The 13,170-nt window shown below is 42.6% G+C and overlaps 1 protein-coding gene across 1 annotated transcript in view; it reads left to right on the forward strand.

Moving 5' to 3' along the window:
* The first annotated feature begins 373 nt into the window (after positions 1 to 373).
* CMTM4 (CKLF like MARVEL transmembrane domain containing 4) overlaps positions 374 to 13,170 on the forward strand; it is a 34,053-nt gene continuing 21,256 nt past the window's right edge. The window contains exon 1 of the mRNA XM_058155631.1: positions 374 to 716. Coding sequence (XP_058011614.1) covers positions 531 to 716 — 186 coding nt within the window. The 5' untranslated portion in view covers positions 374 to 530. The remainder of the gene's footprint in view (positions 717 to 13,170) is intronic.

The raw sequence follows: 13,170 nt of genomic DNA on the forward strand, positions 1-13,170 counted from the left end.
GAGAGCTTCCCGGCCAACCGGGTCGCACACGTCCCCCCCCCTTCCCCCTTCGGACCCCCGATAACCAACCGCTCTACCTGTTGAACGGCGGCGGCGGCGGCGCTCTCTCCAGCTCCGCCCGTCCCCTTTGCAGAGCCGCCAGCCGGGCTGAGGCTCAGGGGGAGGGTGGTGGTTTGTGGTCGGCGGCGGGAGCCCCCTCGGCGTTGCAGGGCGGCCTTCTCCCCTTCCTTTCCTCCCTCCCTTCCGCCGCCCAGCCCCGGGAGGAGCAGCGGGCGAGGGCGAGGCGGCAGCGGCGGCGCCGGGGGTGGGGTGGGCGGGCACGCGAGGCCGGGGAGGCGGCCGCTGGGCAGGCCGACGGGGGCGGGGACCAGGACTGGGCTGGAGCTGAGAGGCCGGGGAAGGTCCGCCTCGCTCCCAGAAACCGACATGCCGCCGCCGCCGCTGTTGCTGCCGCCGCCGCTCGCTACGCCTTCCCCGCCGCCCTCCTCCTCCTCCTCCTCCTCGGCGTGAGGCAAGGCTCCCGGGCCGCCATGAGGAGCCCCGAGGACCTGGAAGGCTTCGACGGCGAGGCGTCCAGCACCTCCATGATCTCCGGCGCCAGCAGCCCCTACCAGCCCACCACCGAGCCCGTCAGCCAGCGCCACGGGCTGCGCGGCCTCCGCTGCGACCGCGACTACCTGCGCGGTCCCAGCGGCCGCCTGAAGATCGCCCAGGTGGTGGGTATTGCCTACGACCCCCGCCCCCCAAAACCAGGTTCAGTGACCGCCCCCCCCCCGCCCTGCAAAGGGGAGACCCGCCTCTGGGGGTCCCAGATATGTGTGTGTGTGTTTGGGGGGGGGAAGAATTTGGGATTGGGGGTTTTTTTGGGGGGGGAGGAAAGGGGTCTGCGAGGGAGGGGGGGCAGGTTTGCCCCCCACCCCTCTTTGGGGGTCTCCCTCTCCCCCAAAGTGGATGGCGACTTCCAGATGTGGCACCGACCTTTTGTGCATCCTGCCTCTGTTGACCTTATTGATTCCTAGGGAACATCTGGAGCCTATGGAGGGACACACACACACACACACACACATGAAAGGTGTGTGCATGGATGGGGATGATGGGTACTGGGGTTCAAAGGTATACCTCCGAGGGCGCCTGCTTCTGTGGAGGGGGGACCCTTGGTTTTTTTCTTCTCCTATCCTGCCTTTCAACTTTTGGGTCTAACCCCCCCACCCCCACCCAGCCCGTCCCCAAGGTTGTGAAATGGCCTTGAACTTGGCTCCAGATGTTTGATTCCCAACAGATGGAAAGGGGTGGGGACAATCTCAGGACATCCTAAAGCAGGGGGGTCTCCAACCTTGGCAACCCCTTTAAGCCAGGAGGACTTCCAACTCCCAGAATTCTTGGCAAAGTTTTTCAGAAATTGTTTTGCCATTGCTTCGATTCTAGGGCTAAGATAGAGTGACTGGCCCAAGGTCACCCAGGCGACTTCATGCTGAAGACTGGACTAGAACTCCCATTCTCCAGGTTTCTAGCCTGGTGCCTTAAACCAGGGCTCTCCAACCTTGGCGGCTTTAAGCCTGGCGGATGTCAACTCACACAATTCTGGGAGTTGAAGTCTTCCAGGCTTAAAGTTGCCAAGGTTGGAGACCGCTGTCCTAAAGAGTTAACCCCCCCATCCTGATGACCAAAGGGCGGGAGGTGGGAGGGGGTATAGCTGGGCCACCTTTTAGCTTGGTGGCATGGGTGTTACCCTTCATTGTTTGGCAGACATATATGATCTAACTATGGTTGTCCCCAAAGGGGAAAGAAATTATGGAGATTGTCCTTCCCCTGTGTTTCTGCTCCTTATCCTCGTAGTATTTTTGAAGTGTGTCTAATGGGGATTGTTGCCCAGCGCTTGCTTATCTTGTGGGATAAGACTCTTCTAAATACTCCAAATATTAACTACACGTAGAAAATATAATCCGTGGATTTTAACCTAACCGGTTTTTTTTTTTTGGCTGTATTTGTGTATTTATTTGTCTTTGGGGGAGTGTATCAGTCTGTGGAGGATAAAGTAGGATAATCTATAAAAACCTATGCCGCAAATCTGTAGAATTACAAGGGTTCTTTTGTTGGTTGTGTCCAAGCCTGTGGAATTGGGATTTGGGGAAATTCATATTCCATTTGGAGATCTTTGGAATGGGATAAAAAGGATTATGTACTGTATAGCATATGACTTTTCTTTTTCTGCTCATTCCCTCCTCTCCTTTTTTTTATGAGCAAACTGCTCTAAGGTTCTGGGAAGGGAAATCTCTGCAAAATTTGTGAGGATACTGGCATTTCTTTTATTTGTCTTCCTGGTGCCTCTGATTTTTTTCCCCTTCCGTCCAGAAAAAGGAAAACTTTTCCTTTAATCCATTTTCCTTTCTTTGTTCCTCACTCCTATAATTTTCGGTTTTGGTTCTGCTTGATTAAGGAGCAGTCTGGCAACAGGTGACATTCTATAAAGTTATTTGTATTTATCCAGTTTTGCAAGGTCATTCTTTATAACTAGGGGGGAAAAATGGGAAATAAGGCGTCCTCTTTTGTTCTCTTATCTCTTCCCTCAAGGTGTGTTCTAGAAAGTGTGTTTGCGATAGCTGATAGGTCTACTCATGCTTTTGTTTCTGTAGCATTGCAATACTGAAATATGTGGGTCTTTTGGTCTCAGTGACTGCTTCATTTGGAATGAAAATATGCGAACTTGGAAATACATAGAAGATGTGGTTTCTACTGTGTTAGCGAAATATGAACAATTTGTTATCGTTTGTTTTTGTCTGTCTCATATTGCTCAAGTGACTCCAAGTAGGATATAAAACCTCCAGTGTTTAGAAGTTTTATATCCCATTTGGTCTACAAGATTCTTGAAAACAGTTTTAGACCCTTGATGAAAAACTTACAGTAAACTTGCTGTGGTATCACAGCAAAATGCAAAAGCAATAAAAGCAGGTCTAAAATTAAAAATATTTCCAAAACTCCAGTGAAAAAAGAAAGTGTTGACTATTTGCCTAAAGCAGTGTTTCTCAATCTTGGCAATTTTAAGGCCTGTAGACTTTGACTCCCAGAATTCCCCAGGCAGCCATGAGAAATCCTGGCCTAAAGGCTTAAGAAGAGGTCTTCAAACTTGGCAGCTTTAAAGACTTGTGGACTTCAACTCCCAGAATTCTCCAGCTAGCATATAGCTGGCTGGAGAATTCTGGGAGTTGAAACCCACAAGTCTTAAAGCTGCCAAGTTTGAAGACCTCTGGCTTAAAGAGAGAGGTAATTGAGCTTTTGGAGGGAATTCGTATATTGAAAAATCCTTGTTCTGTAGCCCAACGCTTCTGGCCTTGAAATTTAAGGAACAATGGCTTCCAGTGATTTTATAATGGACATTTAACAAATTCATTTGGGGAAGACTTTCAGTTTCTCTTGCCCCAAATAATTGCTAAAACAGAAGGCAAAATACGTTGGCAGTTTAGGTGGTGGAGTGGGGGAGGTGCTGAACCTGGTTATCTTCCAAATAATATATAAAAGTAGTCCTCGACTTACAACAGTTCATTTAGTGACTGTTCAAAGTTACAAAGGCACTGAAAAAAGTGACACATCCCCATGATCAAGTTCAAAATTCAAATGCTTGGCAACAGGCATGTATTTGTGAAGGTTGCAGTGTCCAGGGATCACGTTACCACTTTTTGCGATCTTCTGACAAGCAAAGTCAATGGGGAAGCCAGATTCACTTAACAACCGGGTCACTAACTTAATAACCGCAGCGATTTACTTAACAACTGTGGCGAGAAAGGTTGTAAAATGGGGCAAAATTCACTTAACCACTGTCTTGCTTAGCAATAGAAATTTTGGGCTTGGCTGTGGATATAAGTCAAGGACTACCTGTAGGCCAGTGAGAACAGCCAGCAGTAGGTTTGCCAAGCAACAAAGTGATTTATTATAGATTAGATTTGACAGTTCAAGGTGTGGCCGCAGAAATAGCTACCATCATAGACTATTAAGCATGAAATATTTCTGATGTGATACTTGCACGTTGAATGTATTGTAATGTTGACTTCCCCCCCCCCCGCCGCCCCAGCCTTGACTGCTAGTTTGTTGATATCTTAATAACTTTACTTTTTCATCTGAGAATTATATCTTGATAGCTTTGACATATACCCCCATCGTACGTCTATTGTGCATGGCCAAATTGGGAAAGGAAAAAGGGTGTAGTTTACTGACCTTGGTGTGACTGTAGTTTGGGTTGTGTTTGTGGCTTAGGTGCCCTTGTTCTTACCTCTGCATTTGAACATTGCAGTGCCAATGTCCTAAGTGCTTTTAATGGCATTTCAAGAACAGAGATATACATCTCAGGGACGCAAAATTCCGCTTTACTATAATTGACCCATTATTTAGCATTGTGTGCATAAACAGTTGTGACCCAGGCTTAACACTTTCCCCTCTTCTTTTGTACTCCATGACTGGAATATTACAATGGCAGCAGCAAATAATAGTTTAGGTTTTGGCTCGGTGTGCACAAATGAGAGTTTGCTCTGCCTTAAGACAAACTTTTTACCGTTAATCTGAATTAGACATTTCCGGCAGCATTTTTTAAACTAACTAGACTGCAAATGTGATGTCCCCATTTCCTTGTGTCAGGATGACCTAAATGTACGATATGCATATTTTATGCATTTAACTAGAGGGCTTTTAAGGATGTACTTTCTGTGGGCAGCTTTATGAACTTGGAAAAAATTGTGGGTGATCAGTGGAATTTGTTGAGCCTGAGAAAAAGCACCTAGTATGATTATACACGGGAAGGAACTATATGTATGTAATCATTTCTTCCTATTTCTGTTCTAAGAATGCAACAAAATCTCATCAGTGGAAAATAGCTCATACCACACTGGCTACTGGAACTAGTTTTTTGTTGTATTTTAAGAAGAAAGTATTCGTTAATTAATGTGACTTCTGTGGCTTTCACGTAAATATGTCAGCCTGATACATGTAGTTCTGTTTTTATTTGAATTCACTGATCACAAGATGATAAAAATCCACATTTCGGTATTCCTTGGGCCCCTGATTTATTGGTTTGAACATTTTAAAAAAATGCTAACTTTGCAGTCACTTCAAAACAATTTGAGGTTTATTATCTAATTGGAAGAGCTGTCATGTATAATTATAATCTGATATTTAAGATTGGTCTGGGCCTGGACTGTCCTTTGAGCTTTTAAAAAGTTTTTCTTTGTGTTTTGTCTAAACTGAAACTCACTATAAAAAAAAAACATCAGGGAAAATGCAAGATGAACATAATTCAAAATTAGTGTTTATGTATTCCTCTACTTTAAAGTCACATTTATTGGGATGTTATTATAAGATCAAAAGGGAAGCACAATTATTTTCAGTAATTAGATTTCATGAGCAAATAATACAAAAGCAATTGTTATACTAATTGTCTTTTATGTCACCAGGATAAAGAGTTTAGAAACTATAAAATGCAGGCTCTGTGGCTGCTTTTTTTAAAATAATATTTTGGAGCTCCTAATGTTTTGCAATTAAATACACTACAACAAATATATTTGTTGCCTTGATGCTCAAGTTAGCTTATCTGCTAAATTGCACCTTTTAGCTGAATTAGTTATAGGACTTTAATTCTGTACAGTAAATTTGGTATTAAAAATTTTCAGGGACAAAAAAGAAGTTGCCACTTACAACAAGACACAGTAAGATATAAGAAATATACATAGATATTTATTTTAGTTACAGTTGATCACTCCAGAGTTTGGAGAAAGATCATGTTTTCTACATAACTTTCTGTTCTCCATTTGTAGTTTTCTGCCTAATTGCAAATAGCAATTTTATCTCCCATTTGTTCAGTTTGCTGTAACTTGGGCTGGTTTTGGAAAATATTTACTTGAGCCCACCCCCACCCCCACCCCTCTGTGACTGTATGGTGCTACAATATATAGATGATGGTATTGCACTTCAGGGGTGCTCTGTGACACATTATTGGCAGGCGATTTAAACACAGTGTGGGAAGCTTTGGCGCTTTAGGGAATGTGAAATGTTTTTTAAAAATTCAGACAGTGGAAAATTTGTTCTTTTGGGGCATAATTTGAAACACATTTGCGTGGCTTTGTTTCAACCAAGGGTAGAAGGTAATTTTTTGAATTGCTCTATAAAAAAAAACACCTTGAAGTATCCTGGTTCTGTCGGGATTACAGCCAGAGTAGTGCAGGAATTTTAGCCTCTTGTTGGTATCATTCTCTTACTGTAAGTTCCTTAAAGCAAGTTGTATTCTATGGATGACGATGGTAGAAGCCTGTTTTGAACGAATTATTTGGTAGAAAAATACAAGGTAGTCCTGGACACGTTGCCACAATTGAGCCCAAAATGTCCGTTACTAAACAAGACAGTTGTTCAGTGAGTTTTGCCCCATTTTACAACCTTTCTTGTCACAAGTTGTTTTAAGTGAATGATTCAAGTTGTTAAGTTTCTAATATGGTTGTTAAGTGAATCTGGATGCCCCACTGACTTTCCTTGCCAGGAGGTCGCTAAAGGTGATCACATGACCCCAGGACACTGCGACCGTCATAAATGTGAGTCAGTTGCCAAGAGTCCAGATTTTGATCATGTGACCATCAGGATGTGGCAATGGTTGTAAGTGTGCCAAACGGTCATAAATCACTTTTTTCAGTGCTGTTGTAACTTCAAATAGTTACTAAATGAATGGTTCAAAAAAAATAATAATCGAAGAGTACCTGTATTTGTCAGTATTGGACATGCTGAAGTAATTTGCCAGATAATTTTTCTTTCTTTGCGGGGTGTGTGTGTGTGTGTGTGTGTGTGTGTGTGTGAGAGAGAGAGAGAGAGAGAGAGGGAAGGTCATCATTGCCTTTGCTGGCGGGGTATTCTCTTTGTCATTATAATTTTGCAGTCTTTTAACCACAAATAAGTAGAATCACCTTCCTTGGTTTGATTTTGAAGAGTGCATTCTATAAACTTAAAAAGTAATTCTTCTTAATGAGAACTATGGAATGGCACATATTGTGCCGCTCACTGGGAGTCCAAGTTTCTTATCTGCTGCATTCAGAAAATCCTTTATTGAAGCCGCTGTTGAAGGAATAGACAAGAAGTGTATTCTTTTTATGAGTATGACCTCTCTCTGCCTCTTTTTAATGGCATCAGTACTGTCTGCAATTTCCCATAGGATTGATTTAGTATTAGAATAAGTGAAAGAGTTAACAAGAACAGCTTGGATGTTTTCTCTGTAGGAATGATGCGCTTATAATATGTTGCTTCTGCATGTTTTCCTCATAATTGGTACTTATCTAGTTTGGAAGAAGGGGGAACTTGTGTCCACCAGATGTTTTCAACTCCAGCCCTTATAAGATTATGGAAATTGTAATCCAAAAATATTTGGAGGAGCCCAAAGTAGCCGACTCCCATTCTTAGAAATCAGACAACTATGCACAAAGTGTGCGCTAATGTTATGTCACTGTAAGAATTCCTCTGGGCACATTTACTGTGTCTAGAAGATTGTATTGGAAATTTTAAGACCACCCTACTTAACCCATTTTAGAAAACCGTTAGGACAGGAACCACATTTTTAGAAGAGTAATTGTCTCGTACAGTGCTTTAAAACTATGTCTATAAAAATATTTTCCTCCCCAGACACTTGAATAACCCCTAAGGGTTATGCAGAAGGAGTTTGAAATAGGGGCAGTTGTAGATTTAGATGGAGGGTCTTCAAAAAGGCTTCATACAGATTTAAATGACTGATCAAGCTCCTAAAACACATGATTTTTGACTGTTTTCTTTTTAGCATGTTAGGATATTGCTAACTATTCTGTTTAATTTAAAGTTGGTTTTATTTTTTGAGAATTTCTTTCATTCTGTGATGTTTTGGACTGTTGGCTACCTAAAGCCTTCAAGAATGGACAACATGCATACCAATAAGGCTTTAAAAGCAGGGCACTTTGTCGTTAAACCAGTTGGGTGACTTTGGGCCTGCGGCCGGCCTGCCTGCCTCCCTCCTTTCTTCCTTCCTTTCTCTCTCTCTCTCTCTTTTCTTTTCCTTCCTTCCTCTCTCTCTCTCTCTCTCACACACACACACATTTAAAGCTTTAAAGGTTAAAAGCAATGCCTTGCATCAAAGTATGTTTGTGTACTACAGCCTTTTGAAATATATATTTGCTACATGTGTTTAATGATTGCTCTTAGTTACATTTTTTCCCCCAGCATTGTTACATTTAATATATTTTGGCTTTCCTGTTTGGATAGTTTGAATTTTTGAGAATAAGCTGCCTTCATGGGTTGAGCTAGTCAGTATACATTTTGTAAATTAAAAATATGAAAAGGTGGCTTAGCATAGCACGGATATCTGAAATTCTTTCAAGGGGTTGTAGAAGTATTAGTTGAAACCGTTGAATAACTGAGGCAAGAAATGGCAGACTATTAACGCCACTTTTCATTGTAATAGACTGTTTTGCCTTTACGCTCAACTCCACCCATTTTTGCATACTTTCTGCTTACACAGTGTCATTCATCTGTTCCCTGCATTTGTACAGTAATGTAAGACAATCACCTTTGTTTCTCATTTGCTTTTTTAGTTCAACTCCACAGTTGGTCAGGATATAAGTTGATTGATCAGGTTGCTTATTTAAAAAATGGTTTTAAAAAAATTGCTGTGGCTGCCTGTTTGGCACTGAGCTAGGGAGGGTATTGATTCTGATCTACAACCTATCTAAAATGCTTAGTTATTTAGTTATTTATTGCCCATGTGGTTCTAGACGCTCTCTGATTATACTATTATTCAGCCAAGTTTGACCTTCTAGAACAGGGGTCGCCAGCCTTGGTCCCTTTAAGACTTGTGGACTTCAACTCCCAGAGTCCCTCAGCCAGCAAAGCAAAGCTGGCTGAGGAACTTTGGGAGTTGAAGTCCCCAAGTCTTAAAGGGACCAAGGTTGGAGACCCCTGTTCTAGAATTCTTTGTGATGAAAGGATGCATTCCTTCTTTGGAATATCTAGAGCAGTGGTGGCTAACTTTTTCCAGACCGAGTGCCCAAAGCATGCGCTCGAACCCCCCAAATGCAATGCGTGTGTGGCCCCTTGGATACGCCCCATGCGCATGCATGTGTACCCCTCCCACACGCCCTGTGCATGTGCAGCAGAGACCTGAAAACCAGCTGGCTGGTGGGAGGCACACATTCATGCACAGCAGAGCTGAACTGGGATGACGGCTCGCGTGTCATCGGAGAGGGTGTTGCGTGCCACCTCTGGCACACGTGTGCCATGGGTTCGCCATCACGGATCGAAAGAGATTCTCAGTCATCCAGGTCATGGGTGTCCCAAAGATGCTTTTTCAGGAGGTAACTGGACATTCTTGTTTTTCTGTGAAGATGTTTTGCTTCTCATCCAGGAAGCTTCTTAGAACATCTTCAAAGAAAAACAAGAAAGGCCAGCACCTCCTGAAAAAGCACCTTTGGAATAGTTCTTGTGTTTGGATTGTACTGGTGTAGGGTCCTTTTTTTGTGTAAAGTGAAAACTTCTTTTAGTCACAGACTTCATAATATGGAGGAGCCTTGTATTAGGATGAGACAGAGGAAGATTGCTTTTAAAAGCCTTGTTTGATGGCTGTTTATTTTATAATAAACTCCTGAAATTATTGTCTATACCAGGGGCCTCCAACTTTGGCAACTTTTAAGACTTGTGGACTTCAGCTCCCAGAGTTCTAGGAGTTGAAGACCACAAGTCTTAAAGTTGCGAAGGTTGGAGACCCCTGGTCTATATTGTGGAGTAATACAGGATTATCTTCCCAAGAGATGTGAGAGAATTTTTTATAAATAATAAAAAAGTGTACATTTTGATGCTTACCAATATGCAGAGAATACTTTTGTTGTGAAAGTTACAGAAAAGAAAAATAACTAGAATTAGTAACAAGATAAACATAGGTCATGAAAAGAATTGTGAATATTTCTTTGCTATGTCCTAAATTATTTATTTGGCAGGAAAAGAATGACTGTTCAGATCACTTTTTATGTTCCTAAGAGTTTATCTTCCACAGACAGATGCCCCGTAAAAACTGAAGTTACTATTCTTTTCTCCATAATCTTTTTACAGCCTTTGTTGCATCTCCTGTAAATTCTACTGTTAAAATTTCTTTTACCTTTCTCAGATATATATATCTGAAGCTTTAAGTGTTCTGCCCTGAGGTGTGATCAACCTGTAGCGAATAGATAGTGTCTTTGTATTTAAAGGCATGCATTTTTCCCCATATTTTTGTTTTTTGTGCTTGCTTTTCTATTTTGGGGAATTGCTTATGAAATTCTTACATAATTTGTTCCCATTAAGCATCGTATGGCAAAGAAAGAATGCACGTACATCAGTGGGTGGATCATCACAAGGTGTTCTTTGATTTTTATCCCATGCTGATTTTCTGTCTCTTTCCTCATTCATCCGCTGGCACTTCTGAAAAGATTTGTGGGGCTAGTGAAAGTAAACTATTACATTAAAAAGATGTACTCAATACACATTTGGTTCAGGTTTGAACACCTTTTTCCTGTTCAAATTCAGTGTTGCCATATATTTATGAAGGAACTTTAGTGTTGTGACTCCAGCCCCTGAACCTGGTCCCATGCCCGAAAGTGACTCCGAGAGTGAGGGGGAAGGGCCGGTAAGGCTTACCTCGGGAGCACCGATTCCTTTGGCCCGGCTCCAGGAGCCAGAATCAGGCCAGTCGGAGGACGTAATGCGGCCGTCATCCCCTGATTCCTCTCTTCCCCAGGCTACGCCTTCAGACCCAGCTGATAATAATAATCAAGCTTGACCCGCGCTTCAGAAGATTAGAAAGGCGGCGTCATCAAAAGGAAGGGTGGGGCAGGAGCCCCACCCCACAGGATATATAAGGAGCTTTGGGACTGCTCTCACTCCACGGGAAGCAAAAGTTTAGCTGAACCGTTTCAAAAAGAGCTGAAAGTCTTGCTACATGAGTCATTTGTTTGAACTTTGGCAGGCAGCTGCAATTTCTCTGCCGGGACTGATAAGAGCCGTGAATCCACTGGCTGAAGGCCAGCTCGTTAATCCGAAATGGGGAAGGAGACAGAACAATTACTTCTGTGAAGAACACGACTTCACAATTAGATTGTCCAACTTTTTACACATGAAAGTTTTTTTTTCCAGTTTTGAATCAGAATAACAGAGTTGGAAGGGACCTTGGAGGTCTTCTAACCCAATCCATTTGCTCAGGCAGGAAACCCTATACCATTTCAGACCATTGGTTTGTCCGAAACTTCAGTGTTGGAACACCCACAACTTCTGGAGGCAAGTCGTTCTGCTGGGTGTACTTTTTGGAGTATAAGACACACTATTTTCACCCCTAAAAGAGGGTGGAAATGTTGGTGCATCTTATACATGGAATACAGTCATATTTTGCCTCCTGAAACCCTGCCCGGGAACAGCTGGGACCAGTGCCTGATGCGCGGATGCACAGAAGGCAGAGGAGAGGAGAGCAGTGGAAATCTGTGGGCCGATCCTGGGGAAGAAAGAGCCACCACTGCTAGCGAAGCCCCACCCTAGGTCTGGGGATAAAAGGCAGGGGGCGGAGATGAATAGATGTGGCAGACCAGTGGTGAAATCAGAACTGGTTTGCTACCAGTTTGCTGGCCGTGTATGCGCGCTGCGCTCCAAACGCACACTGCCTGTGCCTGTGCAGTGCACACCAAAAGGACGCTTGGAAAGGTAAGTAGAAGCGAGGGGGAGGATCAGCTGTGGCACGCAATTTAACTTTGCTAGAAAGCAGGATTTTCTGCTTTCTAGCAAAGCTATGCCCCGCTGCACAACTGATCGTTAGAAATACCGGTTCAGAAGAGCCGGTAGCTTTTTTAAACTACTGGTTTGCCCAAATCGGTAGCTTTTTAAATTGCCGGTTTAACCGAACCGGTAACTAACTACCGGTTTGCCTGAATTGGTAGCTTTTTTAACTACCAATTCACCTGAACCGGTAGCTTTTTTAACTACCAGTTTAAAAAGTTTTTAACTGCCAGTTTTTATCACTACCGGTGTGTCCAAACCGGAGCGAACCGGTAACATTTCACCCCTGTGACAGACAACTATTCACCTTCCGGCTGGCCGGACTTGTTAGCCTGGAAGAGAAACTTTTTGCCAGGGCTACCGGCACTTCTAATAAAGGAATCTTTTGAGGGTTTGTCATGTTTGGGGAGCTGGCTGGGTCAGGACTGCTGGCTTCCGAAAAGTAAATTTAAAGGGGGAAGCTTATTTCGTTTAACAACCCTATAATTTTCTGAACGATCGTGACCAAAAGAAGTTTGTAAAATTAGGTCACATAGTAGCTTGTCTAATGGTCGCATCATTTAGCAATGGGTGTTCCAGTCCCAATTGTGATCGTAGGTTGAGGGCTACTATATGGGGAGAATTATGCTTTTGTTTTGTCGCTTCCTGACAGTGGATTATTCCCATTAAGAGAAAACGAAAGAATGAAAGGGAGATAAAAGATGGGAGGATAACTAAAATATGCTGATGTTATCTGGCTCTTCTGTGAAATTTCTGTAAATAAAGTACATGCTAAAAACTCTTTTCCGGAAAGAGTCTTTCATATGCTATTTGGCAGGTTTCAATGCTCTTTTCTTCTCATTTCCTAACTGAGGTTCTATATTTAACTTTTTTTCCCCCTTTAATGGGCCTAGTGCATAACTCTCTTTTCTTTTGCTGTCACTCTTGTCTTCTTGCAGCACAATCATTTTTCTAACCTATTTAATTGCCCTTAATTTCTTTGTTCTTAATTGACGCTGTGTAGTCAACAGCTGAGCTTGGTAGAAGATGTAATTATTTATTGCTTTTGACTTTTGAGATGCAATGCTTCCCTAGATTGGTAGCTATGTAATTACCAACTTCGAATCTTCAAATTATGACACACTGTCCTATAATCCCCTCAGGACATGTTTACAACTAAGCAGAATTAATTACTCTGAGAAACCTCGAAGGGAAAAATTGCCTTTGATTTCACTGTTTTGCACCAGTGTGACAGAAAGAAGAGAAAGTTAAATTTGTCTTCCTCAAAAGTCAGAATACTTTGCTTAAAAAAAAAAAAATCAAATAGTACAGTAAAAGTTTTAAAAGGAGCTTAAAGGAAAAACCAATGATAGATATAACAATTCACGATTTATATATGTGATCCATCTAGGT

The sequence above is a fragment of the Ahaetulla prasina genome, chromosome 12 (genome assembly GCF_028640845.1).
Source record: "Ahaetulla prasina isolate Xishuangbanna chromosome 12, ASM2864084v1, whole genome shotgun sequence".
Classification (NCBI taxonomy): Eukaryota; Metazoa; Chordata; class Lepidosauria; order Squamata; family Colubridae; genus Ahaetulla; species Ahaetulla prasina.